Source organism: Artemia franciscana, chromosome 1 (assembly GCF_032884065.1).
Source record: "Artemia franciscana chromosome 1, ASM3288406v1, whole genome shotgun sequence".
In the NCBI taxonomy this organism is placed as follows: domain Eukaryota; kingdom Metazoa; phylum Arthropoda; class Branchiopoda; order Anostraca; family Artemiidae; genus Artemia; species Artemia franciscana.
The window spans coordinates 11,425,944-11,447,148 of NC_088863.1; the positions used below are offsets into that span (position 1 = coordinate 11,425,944).

Below are 21,205 nucleotides of genomic sequence, written 5' to 3' on the forward strand. Positions count from 1 at the left end.
TGGACACTTTGACAGTTAATGGTGGCGAGGAGAGGGCAGAGTTTCCCAAAGTTGATTTCAATTGTTTAAAGGCGCAATATCCTGTAACGCTTAAGGCGGTAGATATATTTGAGAGGGAAAATGAAAATCTAAATATTTGCTTTTCAAGTGTTACAGTAAGACACAGAATACGAAGAAAAGAAACTAAAAGATTAAAAGGGGCGATATATTGAGTAAGGGTTCCGTCCAGTGAAATACTGGGTATGGCTTTTTTATGAACCTGCCAGAGAGCCCGATGCAATAGGACAATTCTTTCCAATTCCATCTATTAGTCGGGTTTTAAGTCAAGGTAGATCAGTGGAAGGGGTACCTGCTACAATAGTCCAATGCAGTCTGGAAATGACCCGTATACTCGCTGAAGTTGAAACTCAAGTTGTTCCAGAGCAATGTAATGTCTGTCCTGAGTTACTCTATGGAATGCCTTAAGCTAATTGCGGAACAGGAGAAACGCCTTACCGCCTTCGAGAATAACTGTTTTCGCCGAATTCTTAGTACCAGTTGGAGAGATCGTACCCACACAGGCCAGCCAGGTATCGCAACCGTTGTGCGACAACGTAGATGGCGATACCTTGGACATATTCTCCGCAAGCCAGATCGAGACTTCCAAAAAAGCTCCTCCACTGGCAACCGGAAGGCAACCTTCGCCGAGAAAGACCAATTTGCTCTGTAGGACGTATGAACGAGACAGAAGAGCCCTTCAGACGAGTCTCATTCCAGAGTGGGAAGACGTATACGCAGCAGCTCATATGAGGGAAGATTTGAGGCTACTCACCGGCACCCTGTGTGCCTCCGGAGGCACTGGGGGATTTAAGGTAAGGCATTTACTTTAATTGGGCATTAAGGACTGACAAAAAAAACACACGTCCAATATAGGCAACTTCCTCGTTTTGAATATTTATCTAATTCCGTTGCTTTTTTAAGTTTTTTGGGAGAGGGAAGGGGGTAAAGCTGAGCAGATTTTTTTTAAAACCTGGCTAGGTTTAAAATTCATTGGCTGCTTTTTTACTGAGCAGGTAGCTACATGCCACTCAGCATGAACCCACTCAGCAAAAAGATAAAGCCATTCCCTTGAAATCGAGAAGGTTCCTTATTCCAAGAATTACTAATGATTACTTTGCTTACCCACCACAAGTGATGTACGGTTCTGATGTCCACAATTCTGAGGTACGGTTAAAATGAACAGGAAAAGGACCACCGTGTCCGTGTTGCGCAGCGTGTGCTTATGATTCAGAACTGACAAAAATTAGCGACTCTAATTACAAGAGAACTGCCCAAAATATGCAGCCCATTTAGATTTACTATATCACTAAGACTTTATAAATCCCTTAATCATACACATGCTTATTTCGAAATTAATTTTCTGCATTTGAAATAAAGATTCTTTATTTTAAAAGCTCAATACAACTCAAGTGTATATTCATTGAAGCGCAAAACAGAACAAATATATTGAAAAAAAAAATCATGTAACAAAAGTAGTTAAAAAAGACTAAAAATACATTAAAACCTTTCCCACCCAGCTGAAGTACAACATGAACAATAAACAAAAATTTGATACCATACTAGTTAAAAGAACTCATCAGAAACTTCCATAAGAAAAGACTCAGTTTTACAGAAGGATCGTAATTCCTTCAGAAACAAATTTGACCCAAATTTCTTATTTTTTTAAATATTTATTTCCTTTCCTTATGAAAGTAAATATCCCTTTATAAAGCATATTATACGCCTTTATAAATTCAAATTTGTTGGATAGATTCTTTTCCTGGATATAAAGGCGATATATATATATATATATATATATATATATATATATATATATATATATATATATATATATATATATATATATATACATGTATATATATATATATATATATATATATATATATATATATATATATATATATATATATATATATATAATGAATATGCTCGTTTTTAATTAAACATACACATAACGTCAAAGGGTTTTATTGACTCCTAACTTTATATACTCACAACAACACTCCCAAAAATACTAACTAATACTAGAATTTTTATGTCCTTGATACCCAGGCAGATCAGAATAAACTTGAAAAAATTCTAAGATCTAGAAAAATCTAACTCTAATTTCATGAAAAAAAAGATTTTTAAGAGAAAAAAAAGTCTATAAAAAAATACGTGAAAAAATTTAAAATAAAGACCAGTAACGAATAGTTTTATGGCATTGGTGCAATTGGGCCCTGAAAGGTCAATATTGCGTATTATCTGAAAAAGAAAAAAAAAATTTCCAGGAAATTGGAAAAACTGTCTTAGATTATTATAATACTTATGGTCAGAGCAGATGTTATCTAAATCTTTGTTTCATATTCGTTTCTACTCCGTTGCAACATAAATTAAAAAAATTAATGCTAAGAACATACAAATATAGCGTTGTCCTTAAACAAAAGGGTTTACACTTAATTATTACAATAAAAAAAAACGGATATCATCATTGTCATCATTAAAATATCTCATCATAAGGAATGACACTACCAAGAGCGTTATTTTTACTTTTATTCTGCTTATTCTATTTTCTTTACTTGTTCTATGTCTATTACTTTATGTTAGAGAATTAACTTTGCTCACTTATCGAAACAAAACTGGGAATTTGCGCTTATTTAACCTAATGACGAAACAACAAATATATGTTTTTATGTTACTGTAAACAATGTCCGAAATTACTTTTTTACCTTGGATTTAGTCAACCTTGTCAGTTTTATGCAATGTTTAATATTGACAGGTTAGGTTTTTATCCCATTTCTGAGATGTGTAACCTAACTTTAACGTTTGCTAATAAACCTTGCATACTGACAATGCATACTGAATCCAAGCAGAGAATAAGAAATCTTGGACATTCGCTGGTGAATGTAGACATTTACCAGATTTTGCTTTTTCACCGAAGCATATAGATACTAATTCCAAAAATCCTATCTGACATTTTATAACTTTTGAAATAGTTGTCCAGAATATCCCGCTGAGCTGCTCTTAAGGGGGTGATCAGCTGGACAATGTGCGTTCGATCACACCTTGGTTGTCTTGATCTAGGTTACCCTGCTGATAATCCCTTGAGTTTTGTTCTTGTTTTCTTCTTTCACTGAACCAGTGAACCAGAAAAGTAAAAATTCAAGACAAAAAAAAGAAAAGAAAAAGACTTAAGCTTCTAATAATCTAGCATTAATACATCCAAATCAATGATGATTTCACTTTTTTTTTACGAAAGTCACTTAAAACGCAGGAGATGTCTTTTCGGAAATTTCAAAATGACCAAACATTAAAACCTTTTATTATTGTGACTTATTTCTAGGCTTGAATGTAAAAAATTATTAAACAGGCAATATACAAAAAGAAAAGAATAGATTAATACAGAATATATACAAAACGCAGTTATACATAAAGTACAGAAGTCACAAACCTGTTGTTTTTATTCAAAAAAGCATTTGTGAATATTAGATTCACAGAAAATTTATTTGTTAATCTTTTAAAAATTACAACCATCTCGATCTCAGGGTATTAACTTGTTTTTCTCCAGCCTAAGCTCCTGCTTAGAAATTCAAGATCGGCAAAACCTTCTTTTGGCAAAATATTCAAATTTAAAAATATTATCTTGCAATTACAACTTTAAGAAAATCAATTAATTTAGAAGAAACAAAATGCAAATTTTTGAAAATGGAGCTTTTCCTGTGATGGTAGCACAATTTGTAAAAACGACAAACTTTCTTCTATAGTTGGCAGCACAAACTGAGACTAGTGAACACCATTAACCGTTGATTGACAACTGCACTCTCCGTGGGATTCTTTGATTGCTGCCAATTTAGCAGCAACGTCAGCCGTATCCGTCTCACGGTATCCATTCGGGTTGGCAATTTGCCATCTCCAGTAGTCCTCACCTATAAAAGAAATTATAACAATTAATAGTAAACAAAATAACAAATCAAACCATGGACGCAATGGCCCCTCTTAGGAAGCAAAAATATAGTTAGAAAGATAAGGCAGCCTTTCTGCATAGGACCCTTAAGGGTGCCAAAACATGAAAAAAGTATATTTTAGGACATAATTCTCAAAGAGGAGGGGTCCTTCTTCTGTTTTCAGTTATGCAATGACTACTCTTATCCTTCAGCTATTCCATAAAACATCGTAATTATCATACTGTGTTATGATTAATCACTAAATACAGTTCATTAACTTTTCAACGAGCCTCCAGACAACCCAGGTCATAAGTATTTTCTTTTTCAGACAGAATATTTTGAGGCTGAACACATGAGAAATAAAAAAGTCCCACTGATTAAAGAAATTAATAACCTACGATGGTAAATTGATGCCAGTTCAGTTCTTAACCCCAAAGAGGTGCTTGCTTAATTTTATATGATGTAATTTCTGGACACAAATTTTTGAAGAAAGCATCGATCAATGAGGGATTAAAAAAAGGGTTAGCAAAATGGTACCAACTTAAAAATACAGTTGTGGCTTAATGCCAAAATCACAATTATATAATTTAATATATTTAAATGAAATATACGAAAATAATACAAATGATAACAATAAAATAAATATTATATGCAAAACAATTAATATTATAAACAGATATTTAACAGAAGTACAATTTTCGTTATGAGTAGCTCGAAATGGAGACTTTCGTATCCAATACTTTTCAACATTTTCCTGTCAATCTTAGTTTCAATTTAAAGTTGTAATTAAAGCTTTTTGCTAGTCTTCACTCCACGTCATGGTGAGCTTCGAAGTACTCAGTCTACCTCGTAGATAACTTCGAAGACCACACTGCCTTTCCATGACGAAAGTAAAACAGTTCAAAATAGGGATGATACCTTTTTATTGACAGTGAAATATAAAATTATTTAACTGGATATTTCGAACACATATACAGTGTTCGAACACACATATATACATATACACATACACATAAATCATACAGAAGTTATAGGAAGCCATGACGAAAGTTGAAAAAGATTAAAATTTAAGTCGATACCTCCCCACTTCCCACTCGAAACATGGTCTCAATGGAGTATTTCTCTTCTTTCAACAAATAGTTTTAAAGAACCAAGTCACTATAAATGACGTGGAGGTAAGAGCTCAGCATGTAATGCGATGCTACAAGTTGAGCGGTGGTAGTCACGTTCTACAGCTTCTTGTGTGAAAAGCACAGCTTCTTGGAAAGACCTCTTTAAACATAATAGAAAGTCCGCAAATTGGTGCTGCCGTTTATTACTGCCGTTATTCTCCAACTGACCGATTGAATCTCGATCGATTCTCACGTTCTAAAGACTTCCGTGAAAAAGAGACCTTCGAGTTCCTCAGAAACAAAAAGCTCTCTAAGCACTCTTTAAGCACATTATAAAGCGCCACAAATTAGTACGAGTTGCAGTTCATGATTAACGTTTTAATCAAAGTCTCATTTGTTCTTACAAGCATAGAACTGATCATTGGTCAATGATTTTCTGACCATCAGTCAATGATACTCTGATCAATGGTCAATGATTTTCTGATTATTGGTCAATGACACTCTGATCATTGGTCAAAGTAATATATACCACTCCGATGGTGGTATATACAGTGCTACCAGTCAACTATGTATCAATATTATTGGCAGAAGAAGATTCTTCAATTTTAAGGCCTACTGAAATACTCTTTGAATACTACCTACTACTAAACGGCTACTATAAACTTGGCCACTAGACTATTTCTGCGTGATACAAACGCATATGACGGAACGCGTCAATTTGAACATGGTTCAGGTATATCTGAAAGCAAACGCAATAACAACAACAAAGTAACCACTACCAGCTGCATTATAACAGCTGCAAGTGCATCATTGTACATTGTGATCATTGTAATGATCACATAAAGAACATGATATTCTCAAAAAATGTTTACCAGCTGCAACAGCTGCACGTGCATCATCGTACATTGTGATCATTGCAATGATCACATGGAGAACATGATATTCTTCAAAAAATGTTTACCAGCTGCATTATAATAGCTGCACGTGCATCATTATACATTGTGATCATTGCAATGATCACCTGGAGAACATAATATTCTTCAAAAAATGAATTATGTTTCCATTGATTATTAATTTCTGTAGCCTACTTTACAAAAGAGATAAATTGTGAGACAACTCTGTCAACAGATTAGAAAGTCACATAAAATAGTTGCCATTGTGGTTATAATCAAAGTTTCTTCTGCTCTCACAAGCTCTTATCCCTTCTAATGATCTGGTCATGTAGATATTATCCACAAATGGATCGGAAAAATAGAGAACATTGCTGTTGGATATTTTAATTTAATGTATATTTACTTCAAATTTAATTAAAATTAACAGCGTACCTGGAACAGATTATTAACTAATTTCTTAATACGTATTATAATGATTATTAAATTATGAAAATTTTAATGATTGATGATTAAAATATGAGTAATAAAATATGAAAAACGAAATATGAAAAATCAGAGTTTATGCATTATTCTAACAAATTCAGTCGTTTGTCTTCGTTTTCCCCTATTTGATGATGATCATGTAAAGATATAGTTAACTGAATTCGCAAAACGTTTATACAAAATTTACCTCAAATTTAATTTTCAATCGTTCCAGCGGCTAATTCACTTTTTAAACTTCCATTAAAAATGTAATTTAAGTTTACAAATTTAACTAGAACTACAATCCTTCACACAAAATTCCAGGAAATGCAGAGAGCGTTGTTGAACTAAATCAAAAGAGGCTATGGGGATCCATAGTGCTTTCATAGGAAAAGTGGTAGTAGAACCTCCAGGAGGGGCTTATTCCATTTAAAATTAATTGTTTTAATAGTTTCTAAGGGTAAAATGTGATCAGCTGACCAATAAAACAGTTTCCTTCATTTTTTGTTTTATATTTGTCCCACCTTACTTCGAAAAAGCAAATATGGCTTCAAAAAAAAGCTTCAAAGTTCCTCCTTAGAACTTTGAAGTCGACGTCGAAAGAAAATATAGTAGCAGTGGGAAATTTTGTCCGGAAGGGTCTTATTATTCGAAAATCAAGTGTTACATGATTTAGTTTGTTTGTTGTTGTATATGTATGCATACGATATGAAAAATGGCTTTAAATACTGTCATTCATTCATTCATTCAAAAGTTAAAATCTTACACATAGTTTCCAGGGATCTTTCAGCAGTCCATCCCAGTTCTTCGCAAGCCAGCGTTGCATCAGCAAACATAGACTCGATGTCTCCTTCTCGCCTTGGCAACATTTGTACAGGAACTTTAGTTTTTGTAACCTTTTCAAAGGTTCTTACCAACTCTAGAACAGTGACACCGCGACCAGTGCCAAGGTTGTAGGCCTGTAATTAAACAAATTTAGCTTAATTATTTCCATCCTCTCTCTTTCCCTCTCCACATCTCTTCTTTGTATGGTTAAGGGGACAGGGGTGGATCCAGGATTTTTTTGTATCAAATACTGATACAAAAAATAGTAAGTTATAGAAACCACCAGACCATAAAAAATGAAAAGCTGTTCACCATCTACGACAAATATGATATTTAATATGGCAACATGATATTATCCCCAAATCCATCACTACATTTGGGGGGGGGGGTCACCCACCGCGCCCCTCACCTGGATCCACCATTGTAAGGGGATTTGATACCATAATGAATCAGCCTATCTCGTCCATTATAAGCATATTTAGTTTGTGTGGCCAAACTATTTAAAATTTATTGGGCGGTCTTGCCATAAATTGTAGAGCTTTAATAAGTGATCCGAGTAAACGAAAGAAAACTGAAAACCGCCACCTACTTTCCCAGAAATTTTTAGAAAAACCCTTCTTAGCTTTGTCTTTTGAGCTATTTGATCTTAAGAATAATGAAAACCCAAATTTAAATACTGATTACTATTTCTTAGACACAAAACACAGGAAATTATTTGTGGCTGTTAGCAAGAGCCATTGAGAAGCTATCACCATATTTACAGCTGATTCGAATGTATCTTCGCTCATAGGATTGGTTTTACGTATGTAATAGTGTAATAGTAATCTGCACTATTTTTCTATTCTTATACCATGGTATAAGATCTCAAATTAAGTAAAAATCTCAAATACTGAAAATAGGCTGAGCGGAAACTAAAACTAATATCTTTTTTAAGGAAAATTTGAAAGAAATCAGATAAAGACGACAATGAGTGGTCGCAGTAGGTCAAGCACAGTTTCACTGGTTCTTTACGATTATATTTACCCCTGTTAGCAACGATTTTTGCATACCCAATTAACCTTTAAAAAACCCAAAATTTTAGAAAAAATTTTGTAACTTTTCTTGTTTTGTGCTTGAAAGAGATATATTCAGTTTTAGAGAAACTTATATAATCAGAAAGTATAAATTTTGTTTTTTCGATCGAACGGAGCAGAAAATCCTTTTTAAACTGTAGGAAAGGGTTGTCCCTAAAAACGTTCTAGTATACCTGCTAAGAAAATGCCCAAAATCAGCTCAAAAGAAACGTCACGACTTTATTTTAATTAAAATCGAAACTAAAAAATTACCAATTACAAAATACTTGAAATTTTGCGCCCCTAAAATTTTAGCACCCATGGCAAGTGCCCCCTCTATCCCCCCTTAAAAGCGCCCCTGTTCGATTATTCATTTAAATTAGTTCAATATTACCCATTATTTATGTTCTTTTCTTCGTCTAATTTGTTCTCATTTTCTTAAAACTTTGAAAAAGATTCTATTATGTGGCAACTTCCTTTAATTGAAAAAGTGCCAGTCAACATTTGTGTACCTACAAAATTGCAGTTAAATATTTGCCCACAGGCTTAAGGACATGACTAAAGGATACAATAAACTGATTCTAGGAAACACAAATTCATCTCTGGGGGACAAAAATAGTAAACAATGCCATCTCGTACTACCAAGTTCTGTTATTATTTCTGTCTATTATTTTTTGTTTTTGCTTCACATAATATTGAAGATAATAACGTAAAAAAAACTTATCTGTCTAATAAAGTACTCTACCAGACATATACCCTCAACAAAGGTAGCCTACAATTATTGCAAGGTGAACATCCCTCGGATATGTCTGCCTTAAACGGATTAAAAACCAAATTTATCTCGAACAAAACCTAATTAATTATGCCCCCTTATTTACACACTGTGTAGCCTTATTCAACTAAAACCACTTTTAGCTATATTTGAGCAATCCCTCATCAAATCTATCAGATCCATGAACAAGACAAGGGGAGAAAGAAAGAGATTGTTGGTTTGTCAAAATTTACAAATCATCTGATGGAAAAAAAAATCAGAATTTTTTGGCATTTTTTAGTACTTTTAACTATATTTGAGCAACCCCTTCTCAAATCTATCAGATCCATGAACAAAAAAAAGGAGAAAGAAAGAGATTGTTGGTTTATCAAAATTTACTAATCACCTGATGGAAGAAAAATTCAGCATTTTTTAGCATTTGTTTAAGTAATTTTGCATGAAAAGTAAAAAATGCATAGAAACAAAATTTTTTTGCGTTTTGTAAAGAAAAAATTGTACCCCCTACCAGGAAAAAATCCTGGATACCCCCTTGCGTTTAAGTAATAACATCATTGAATGACTGAAAGTTTTAACTCGTCTGTATTGCATAAATATGTGTTGTGGAAAAAATTCCCAATTAATGGGTCCTGTGGTGGCGCTGTGGATTTGAACTTAGCTTGGTAATACGGGACCCAGAGATCGAATCACGCTGCAGGAATGCACTGCAGGGCCGACGCAGGGACCTTAGTAGTCAAGAAGCGTCGTTAATTCTTAAATAATAATAATCCTAATTAATGATCAAGCGGTTTGCCACAAAAATAAATAAATAAAACGAAGTAGAAAAACTCAATTTTACTCGAGAATCGGTTCTTAAAATAACTTTGATTTAAAAAAAAGAATATTCAAAGAAAATATGGCCCTGTAACAAAGTAAATATTACCTTAATTTTAAGATGGCTCGCAGCCAACTTAGCCATAGCAGCGACATGTCCACTTGCTAAATCCATTACATGGATATAATCACGAACACCTGTTCAAATAAATAGCATAATTATCAGGAAATGACGTCAGCAAGGACGTTGAACTAAATAAACACACATTTCTAGTGTCATTTTAACAATTTTCAGACAATTCGTCGGCTTATATAAAACACCTGATGAAAAGCTTTTGCTTCAATTTCAATCTAAGAGGCAGCATGTCTCAATAAGTTTTCTTTCACGCTGTAGCCGAAAATTCTACAATGAAGAAAAACTCTAATTTGATAATGGTAATAAAAATAAAATTTAAACGAGCTATTTAATTGTTTATGATGGAGAATAGCCAAAATACAAGAAATATTTGTACAGGCATGGAACCAGAGTCAAAATTGACTTTCTTGGGGAAGAGGGGGTTACCTGAAATTTCATTTCAAGTAATTTTATTATTCTATTACTTTTAAGTAATTTTGTTAAACTTAAGTAATTTTAGTGATTTTATTAATTTTTACTACATTTTGTTTGTTTTTTCAACTTTTTATCTATTCAACTTAAAAAGTACAAAAATAAGATTATGTCCCAACAGAGAGCAGAGCTCGTAAGGCTGGGACAGTGCAATAACACAGAAAAAAAACCCATCAACATCTCATCATAATAATAATTCCAAAATTTAACACGGCAAGAGGGCAGGGGTGAAGCTACCCCCTTCTAGAATTTCAAATTTGCAATAGATATTAACGAGAAACTTCTCGTATGTTGGAATTTTTCTGTTGGATGTTCACTGGTAGATGGTTGAAAAGGCTGGAAATAAACAGAAATTTCCAAATATCGTTTTCCATATCGATATTTAGCTTTCGATATTCAGTATTGATTTTAGGTCCGATATATAGACAGGAGACGGACCCACAATCGAAAAGTTTTGGCTTTTTTAATTTTCCAAGAATCGATTCAAGCAATAAAAAGTTGCTGAGTATGCCAAAGCAAAGGTTAACTCATTCAATATCATTCTTGAAAAAGACAATTAGAAATACTCCACCACTTTTCCACTTGGATGCCTCTCTATCCAAGTAGTCAAAAGGGCCGAACCTGGGCTACCCCAGTACTGGTTCAGTAATCCCTGGTTTACGTTCGGTCACCTGACAAAAGAAACGCAAGTGGCCAGGAAAACCTTAAAACGTGTTTTTCAGCTATAAAATAATGAAAGAATATGGTCGGTATGCTAAAAAGCTATATATATATATATATATATATATATATATATATATATATATATATATATATATATATATATATATATATATATATATATATATATAAAACTAGTCAGTGGTTGCAATGTTATTCCAACTTCTACCCTCAAGACACTATCTATCTCGTCAGATAGCGCAGTCTCTTACTCCGGTCTCTTTCAGAAAATGTACCTTGAGTTCTTCAGTTACTACTTTTTTTGATAATGATAATATAGTGAACAGGATTCTCTTTTTTTGCTCTTCAGCTCAACCAGACTGTATCACCAGCCTTGACTTTCTCGGTGTCAAATTGGAAATTGCTGGAAGAGGGCTCATCTTCCACGTCCAAACCGAACTCCGATGAGTTGTATACAGGTTCATCTACGCCAGAATCGTCAGATTCCGGGATCAGATGCTGAGATCTGTTCCAGAATGCTCACTCAACTGCAATTCTGGTTACAAGAAACAAGTCTTTTGCTTAGTAGCATTTTCACTTCTCTGACTTTCTTTCTTTCCAGGACGAGGGCTTTATTAGCAGATACAGCTTTTATCCCAGGGGTAATGCGTTATTTTACAAGGGTGTCAGTGAGCACTTCTGATTTTGTTAATATTTTTTTTCCATTTGATTTTTCGTGTTGAACCTTTTGGAAAGGGGTTTTCGTGGACAATATCTTTAAAAAAATCATCTGCTGATCTTTGCTTCTCATTTAGAAACAGAATCTGTGCTGCTCCGTTTCAGATTTTATGTTAAAGAAGGAGTCTAAATATCACCCAGGACATGCACTGAGCATAGAAACATCCATGGTAAATGCTTCACTAGATATGGTAGGCATTCTCTCTGAGACATATAACAGAGGAACTCAGAGTCCTTGAAGACATCTCTGTTGGTGGGGTAGACCCCACTTTTCTCTGAATCCACTGATTATATCCTCAGGAGAAAAAACCTTTGAATATGCTTTCCCCAGCAGCTCAGTAATGTTATAAACTGACATAGATTTACATTTAAGGGCCATCATAAGACTTGCGGCATTTTGGTTGTAGTAGGCCTTAAAGGGATCCATGAGTTTCTTTTTTAGAGGCTTTAGTTTGTGATTAGTGTGATGAGGGACAGTCAAAATTACAACCCAATGATTTTTAGCTAGATCAATTAATTTAACGATATACCGGCTGATCTGATCGTATATTTTCAGAAGTACGGGTGACTATTTGGAAGGTTTAACTTGATTGATAAAATGCTGCACGTAAAACAAAATGGGAGACAGTCATCCAGCCAGAAGTATTTTCTGAGCCGACCATGACGGTTCCTGATAAAGCTCCCTTGAGTAAAATTTTCGGACACTGATTTCCGGGGGAAATAAGTAGAGGAGAGACTGGGCTCCCAATGCATCAACACCAGCACAAACTGTGGCCAACTGACTTCTTTCTGCTGACGTGACTTTCCCTACTTACTTCAGTCCTCACTTTGCAATGATTTTACCAATGATTTTTTTCAGATCCTACTTTTAAACATTCCAAATCTCTTGAGGTCAGAACATGTGTTTATCTAGTCCTCGCTGCAGATTCGTAAGCTCCTACAGTGCAACGGTTGAAAGCAGTTGCCCATCATAAGCTTGTACCTTCTGGCGTTCTTACTGATAGAGTTTTAAGGCGATCCATAAAATCATGGTACCGAACTTTACCTGCAATTCCCTTATTATCTCTACTACCTCTGCCTTTTCAGTTATCCGGTACTCTAATGCTCTTAGCAATGGCATAAGTGTATGCAAGTTTAATTGCATTTAGGGAGCACAGTCGAAATGCATATCAGCTACCGTTGTTAAGACATTTATCATTAAAAAAAAATTCAATCGCTAGCGTTCTCAGCTGAAGTAGATTGATTTTCACTTCTATTACACTGCATACGAATTTTATTATTCTCCCAAAAATTTTGCCGATTTTTTTTCCCTCCCCCCCCCCCCACAAAATTAGAGGCAATTTATGTGCTTATATTATGGAACTTATGTTTGAGTGTTGTTTTTTTTTACTCAGACAATTTTTGAAGTCTTTCGTTCGAGAAAATTTATGTTCGAATATATATCTGAAATCATACATCTCTCCTAACCTTGCTTTGACTTTTTTCTCTGTTTTTAATGTTTGATTTTTTATTTGTCCTTTGTATACATGCTAAACTAAAAAAAAAAATATTCAAAGAAATGAAGGGAGAGCGGTAATGTATTTTAAAAATTATGAGGGAGGGGCAATTTTGTCATTTTTATTTATTTTTTCAATGAAGACACAAAAAAGGTATTTCTCAAAGAAAATGCCAAAAAATTATTTTTGAAAGATAGGAGGCAGGGCCATATCCAGGATTTTTTTCAGGGGGGGGGGGGTTCACAATAGAATTTTTTCAAGGGGGGTACACAAAAACCTCAAAAAACGCAAAAATATTAGAATTATATATTCATTTTCATTACGTTTTTACGAGTCTGACACACATTTCAGGGGGGAGAAGGTTCAAAGCCCCAACGCTCCTGAATACGGCCTTGGTAGGAAGACAACTGCGTCTAAGCCCCCGACCCCATTTGGCACCTACGTACTTCTTAACCTGGAATCATATTTTAGCCACTGATAGCCGGTTAATTTCCGGCAATGTTAACATATCTTTGACCAAAGATGTTTATAATCTCTTTTTCGGCTACATAAGTGACGAATTTAAAAATATAATAGAAACCAAAGCTAGAGATAAAGGGCAATTACAAGTAAACTCAGGTTGAGGGTTCGATATTTAAGAGAAGAAGCTTTATCAAAGCAGGCCCAGTGACGTATACACAACTTATGTTTGGGGAGGATTGGCACCAACCGAACTTAAGCTCCCCTATCAGTACTTTTCAAATCTCAATATCCTGAATTAGTACAAATTTCGAACTTCTGGGAGGGAAGCTTGCCCTTTCCTCCTCTCCCTGAGTTTACTCCTGAGGAGGCCTTGTAATTTCATTACCCGAGGAATCCAACAATAGAAAAATTCCCGGGACCATATATAGTTAGTCCGGTGGCCAGCGTTTACCTCCCCACAAAATTCCCTCCCCCTACGGAAAATAAAAAACAAAGTTCAAATAAAATTTTCAAATTTGGAAAGCCTTGTTTTCCAAGGGGGGTTAGGATTTTCCATGGGGGTATTTCCAAGGGGGAGGTATTTTCCAGGGGATGTTTCCGGGGGGATATTTTCCACGGCGGTTATTTTCCATGTGGGTATTTCACGCGGGGGGGAACATCGGGGGTTAAATGCCGTAAACTGGTTACTCCAATGTTCCTGTTTAAAAAAAAGAAAAAAACTTTCTGAGAATAAAACGAATGCAAAGAGGTGATTAAGGTAAATTACCTAAACATGGAGTCCTATACATCAGAAAAAGGACTCGGTTTGAGGGATCTTATATGATTGCTTCGATATTTCAGCTTATAAAAAATGCTTTATTTAACGAGGACCCAAAATTCATTTCCCCATTAAACCAACTATAGAAATGATTCCTCGGATTTCTACACTTTGCTTGAAGGATTTCCACAGTTTACTTACAGACATATACCGTCAGTTCAAAGTTCTAGATTTTATTGCTCAATTCCATGGCCTCAACTTCCGGGACCTTTTATGCTTTGGCCTCGTCTTGATTGACATCATTTACCCTGCCAGCAACATTTTTCGTAGGCAGATCATTTTTGAACTGTAGGCGGATCATTTTTGAAAAAAAAAAAAAACAAAAAAAAACAAATGACCATGGATTGTCAGTTAAATTGACATATACTAACATTTCTTTGTTAAGGTTTTGATAATTTTTCATTTATGAAAGTAAGAAACGTGAAAACATTTCAAGCGTATTTTGTTCTCAGTGAAGCGCAAATTGTGTTCTGGTTTTGAGAAGACCATATAAATAGCTAAATAAATAGATAGATATAATAATAATAATAAATAGATAAATTGTTTTTTTCCTTTTTTACAGGAACATTGGAGTAACCAGTTACTCCATACCTTTCATATATAATTTCGAGACCTTTCAACTACACTGAACAAAATGGCTATCTCAAAATTTTGATTAGATGTGTTTTGGGAATGGATGGGCGTGGGGGCTTGTTGCCCTTCAATCACTTTTGACTAACAAAGAAGGCACTAGCCCTTTCAATTTTCAATCGAAAGAGCCTTTTTCAATGTTTCTACGACAGCAAATGGTCATCTCCAAATTTCTATCAGATGCATTGAGGGAAAATACGAAGTTTGGAAAGGAGGGGGTTATCCACCCTCCGATCAATCTGAATCTTACAAAGGGCACTAGAACTTCTGATTGCTCTCTATATATACTTCATATGCCCCCAAGGCATAACTTACCTTGCCTTGAGGGCTGTGGGGGGGGGGGGGGGTTGTCATCCTCAAAGACATAATTTCTGGTCTTTTCAATTACATTGAACAAAATGGATATCTCAAAATTTTGATTGGATGTCTTTGGGGAAATGGTGGGCGGGGGAAGGGGTTGGTTACCCTCCAATCACTTTCGACTATTAAAAAGAGCACTGGCCCTTCCGTTTTCCAATCGAATGAGTTGTTTTCGAAGTTTCTTCGATAACAAACGGCCATCTCAAATTTTTATAAATAATTCGTGAAAATACGAGGTGTGTGTGTGGGGGGGGGCTATCCACCCTTTGAATCTTAAAAAGGGGACTAAAACTTCTGATTAATGATCCAATGAGACCCCTCCAAAGTTTAAACGATCACCTTTTCTATATATATATATATATATATATATATATATATATATATATATATATATATATATATATATATATATATATATATATACCTTATACGTACCCAGGGCACAACTTGCAACCCTTGCCCTCTGAGGGCTCTGGGGGGGGGGGGTTGTCATTCTCAAAGACATTATTTCCAGACCTTTCAATTACTTCAACAATATGGTTATCTAAAATTTGAATTGGATATGTTTGGGAAAATGGTGGGCGTGGGAGGGGGGTTAGTTCTGCCTATGATTAACAATGCGAAAAAGTAATAAAAAGTAATTGTATATTAAATTTTTTGAATATGGTTAACTAACATCCTTATTATCTTAATTTCTGCATAATCATCATTAAATTGGGAAAGAGGGAGGCAAGTGACCAAAATTATGAAGATTAATGAGTATCAAGGCATTAATATTAATACTTTTCATATTTTATTCACTACACATTAATATTACTCCTATTTCAATAGTTATTATATTTCCTATTAAGGCATTAGCTAATAAACCATTTCCGGGTCGCAGTTAATTCACATTAATTTTGAAGAGTTAATTTTAACATTAATTATGTTAAAATTACCAATGGGAAAGTACTCTATATTTCATTACCCTAAAGGCGCCAAAAGGTCTCAATCCCGCCGTGTCTCCACTAAAACCAACAGATATAAATTGTGAATTGTGCTGGCTTCCCACTATCCGGCGCACATCACAGAACAACACGTGAGACCCATAGTATCGCCACGCTTTGCACTGCCCCAAAAAACACTTGCCCCCCTCTTAAAAAAAGTTGGCATAGTTCCACCACGCTTGGCACGTACCACCTGGTGTGCATGACGTCTGCGAGAGCGACTCCTCGATAAATTTTTTGTAAAGCAAAAGAGTTCACTTGGCCAAGAAGTTAAGGAACTGGATGTAAAGACTAGAACAACACTAGACTCAAAAACGGGTAAGAAAAAATACGTCAACAAACCTGTCCCATCTGGTGTATTGTAATCATCGCCAAATACTGTTAAATATGGCTTTCGACCAATTGCAACAGACCCAATATAGGGCATAATATTCGTAAACGCTTTTGTAGGATCCTCACCCATTCTCCCACTGTGATGCGCCCCAACTGGGTTGAAATAACGCAATGAAATGATATTCCATTCCTACAAAAAACAAGTATTGATTTTATGGATCTATCAACGGTCCTTACACGCATTTACGTATGGAGAGGACATTTTTCGTGCCCCACCCCTCCCCTCCTGGAGAGACAGGGGCTGATTTTTGACATACATACGATTTTTCTTATAATTCCATTTTTTTAAATAATTAATTAGTTTTGGTACTTGTCAAAATTCGGAACACACCCAAGAGGTAAAGTACGGTTTATCTTAATGATATATACCAAAATATGACGAAAATATAATACTTTACAGACAAAATTACGGAAACTACAACAAAGAACTATGGAAAGCAGGCCATCCAGAACGCATTATATTAAACACCCAAACTAACATAACCTAACCAAAATACCAGTTCTTTATATTAAATATTTGATTCAACATTTAAAACTATATCATATTTTTCCACTGAACCTAAGCTAATCATCTCCGGATAGCTAAACCAGTTTTTGTCAGATATAAACCAGATAGCTAAACCGGTTTTTGTCAGATCATGCAGATCAAAATTCTTGAGTATGTTCCGAATAATTGACAAATATCATAATTTTTTTAGTGTCCTATCCTACGAAATAATCTCCTGTACAAAGTACAAGAGTGGAAACAATAAATCTTTTCCATACCATTATTTATGGGTGCATTATCATTTATGGGTCAGTATTTTTTCATTGCTCGATGAAGTTTGTTTTGTATTATGAACCTTCTTCGTGTAGCAGGCAACTACAGATAGCTATATATTTTGAGCTCCATATTTGTCCATTAAGGGGTGGGGGAACTAGGGGTAAAGTGAGAGCTTTCAGGAATCTGATTAATCCTAAAATATTTCATCGTATCATTCCAAGAAGTGCTTCACTTTACTTTACCCCCACCCCCCTAATGTTCAAAAGTATAGACGAAATGGTTTATTTCCCATACATTTTGCCATAGGTCACTCTTTAGTTTCAACTTAATACCCATAAATGACTAAAAAATATGTCTTAGATAGTGGTATAGGTATACTGGAAAGATCGACAATTAGCACTTATGGCGACAGAAGATAATTACCAGAGCTATCTAGCGCTTGATGCTTGTTGGCCTATTTTCAGGGTAATATTAAAACAAAATTAGTGCAACTGGGAAAAATAGGGTAGCAATGAGTGTCTGATCTCAGTTATGAAAAAAACAAAACAATTGCAAAGCACAAAGAAATGCCAAGAAACACCAAACACTAGATGGCATTGTGAATCTTTTAAACACTAGCGCTAGTTCCCATCGTTTTAATTTGTTTATGGTGCCAGGCGTATTCCCCTCCCCCTCTCAGAAAAATTCCCCCAGAATTTTCAGCAGGGAGACGGACATGAACTTTACCCTGACCCGCCTAACGTGCGAATATATATCCTGATTTGGATATATTTAGAGGTGAGGGTAAAACTTATTTGCGAAACAAATGAATTCTATATTTGGATTAAAGATGCAATGCTTGGTATATATTTGCAAATTAGGGGGAAAGCGGATATACTCCATTAATATATAAGTTTACCGGGGAATTGCCTGTTTATTTGGTTTTATTTATGCAATGGAAATTAGACAAGAATGGGGGATTTTTGTATTGTATTTTTGCACTATCATCGGAAGTGCATTTACTGATAAAATATGGGAGTAATTTAGCATTCGGACTGGGCCGAAGGATTATCACAAATTTATAAGACGAGAGTGCGGAAAATTCGGTGAGTTAAGGAAAACGAGTTGAAAAGATATTACTTGGGAAGGAACAAACTAGTGATAATTCATGATTGGCGACCCTGTACATAGCCCTTGTTCAAATGCATAAAATTCATAGAATTGGGGAAAAGCAAGCCAATCATACGGGGTTTATAGTGACTTAATTTTGGCTTTTCAAGCACCAACAAATTTTGGTGATAATCATTGATAATTTTTAAATATTAGGTTCAGGCTCATTTATAACATAAATAATTAATATGTATCGATAGTATTAAATAAAAATAATTACTTTTATATGATAATAAACCTATTTTATACTACTACTACTACTACTAATAACTCACTACAGTACCAAGCCGCCTGAGGCCAACACAGCTACGCACGCTCCTCCTCCAACCTAATCTATTTAAAGCCTCCCTCTTTAAACCCTCCCAGGAAGTTCCCATTTCCTTTAAATCTTTATTTATGACATCCTCCCAACCCAGACAAGGACGACCTGCTTTCCGTGTAGCCCCAGACGGTTGGCCAAAAAGGACAAATCTTCGGTAATCTGTCATCCTTCATCCGTAGAACGTGGCCTAGCCATCTCAACCTTTCTTTCATTATAGCCCCAGAAAGCGGGATTGAACCACACTTTTCGTACAACCTACTGTTTGAAATACGGTCAGTCAGCCGGGTTCCCAGAACGATCCGTAGGCAATTTCTCTGGAAAACATCTAGTAAATTTTCATCTGCTTTTCGGAGTGCCCATGCTTCAGAGCCATATTTGACCTCTGTCATCACTGTAGCTTCCAATATTCTAATCTTGGTTTGTAGACTTATCTTTCTATTCTTCCAAACTTTTTTTAACTGTGAAAAAAACACCCTGGGCCTTAGCCATTCTACTTTTAACATCTTCACTGCTCCCACCATCTTTAAAATGAAGCTCCCAACCTGATCAATCTTTTCGTTACCTATTGTCACCTGTTCATCTTCACTTATTCCTAGCCTTAGTGACTTAGTCTTCTTATCATTAATTTTCAAGCCTATTTTAGCACCCTGAACTCGTAAAACCTCTAAAAATTCGTTCATTTTGCTCACACTTTCATCTAATATGCTTAAATCATCAGCATAATCTAAGTCCAGGAGCGTTCTTCCTCCCCATTTGATTCCATGGTCTCCAATTGCCTTTCCTGTGCTCCTTAAGACGAAGTCCATCAAAATGATCCATATAAAGGGGGATAGAACACAACCCTGCTTAACTCCTGATTTAATACAAAACCAGTTGCTAACCTCATTTCCTACCTTAACCGCAGCAGTGTTATTCTCGTACATAGCGCAAATCACTTTAATGTATTTTTCAGGTATACCATATAACGACAAGACCTTTGTTAACGCTGTTCTATCAACAGAATCGAAAGCTTGCTCATAATCGATAGAACTGAGGACCAAAGGTGTTTGACAACGAAGGGACTTCTCAATTATTAACCTAAGAGTGAAAACATGGTCGACACATCCTCTACCTTTTCTAAAACCGCATTGTTCTTCCCTTAAAACTTTGTCTACAGCATGTCTCAGTCTAAAAAGTATCATATTACTCAGTAATTTGCTACCTACAGAGACCAAACTAATGCCTCGATAATTACGACACTCACTCTTGTCACCTTTCTTATACAGTGGTTTAATTAAGGTTTTCCTAAAATCATTGGGTACTTCCCCTTTTTCAAAAAGTTTATAATCTTCAGTAGCTTATTCCTAACCTCAGAGCCACCATATTTAAGGAACTCATTAATCATACTATCAGAACCTGAGGCCTTATTATTATTTAATCCTTCTAGTACTGTCGCTAATTCTTCCTCACTAAACAAATCTTCCTTCACATCCAAGGTATCACAAACTTTTTCATTTTCATCTATATCTTTTCCTGCAACTGTATCTCGGTTTAGCACATTCTCAAAATGTTCCACCCATCTTTCTTTAACTTTTTCCTTATCACTAATTGTGGCCCCATTTCTATCTTTAACTGGGACTAGTCCGGATTGGCTACTCCCTTTCAATTTATTAACATGCCAGTATAATATTTTACTATTATGCCGTCTGGCCGCATCTTCCAGATTTTCAGTAATTTTATCCATCGCCTCCACTTCACATCTCCTTAGTTCATATTTTAATGCTTTCTCCACTTTCTTTACATTCCTTTTGTTTTCATATGACCTATCACTCAGATAATTCTTATACAAACTCCTTCTACTCTCTATTAAACCTAAAGCTTTTTCACTAATATTCCTAGTTGCAGTCTTAGCACTCTTCCCTAGGACACCATCAGCAACTTCAAAAATTGTTTTT

The 21,205-nt window shown here is 35.2% G+C and overlaps 1 protein-coding gene across 2 annotated transcripts in view; it reads right to left on the reverse strand.

The window, feature by feature from the left end:
- Positions 1 to 3,461: 3,461 nt before the first annotated feature.
- LOC136025542 (UDP-glucose 4-epimerase-like) overlaps positions 3,462 to 21,205 on the reverse strand; it is a 68,126-nt gene continuing 50,382 nt past the window's right edge. For both annotated transcript variants that reach the window (XM_065701583.1, XM_065701578.1), the window contains exons 6-9: positions 16,987 to 17,167; positions 9,998 to 10,086; positions 7,196 to 7,388; positions 3,462 to 3,944 (exon numbers count right to left, since the gene is read on the reverse strand). In XM_065701583.1, the coding sequence (XP_065557655.1) occupies positions 3,802 to 3,944; positions 7,196 to 7,388; positions 9,998 to 10,086; positions 16,987 to 17,167 (606 nt within the window). In that variant the 3' untranslated portion in view covers positions 3,462 to 3,801. The remainder of the gene's footprint in view (positions 3,945 to 7,195; positions 7,389 to 9,997; positions 10,087 to 16,986; positions 17,168 to 21,205) is intronic.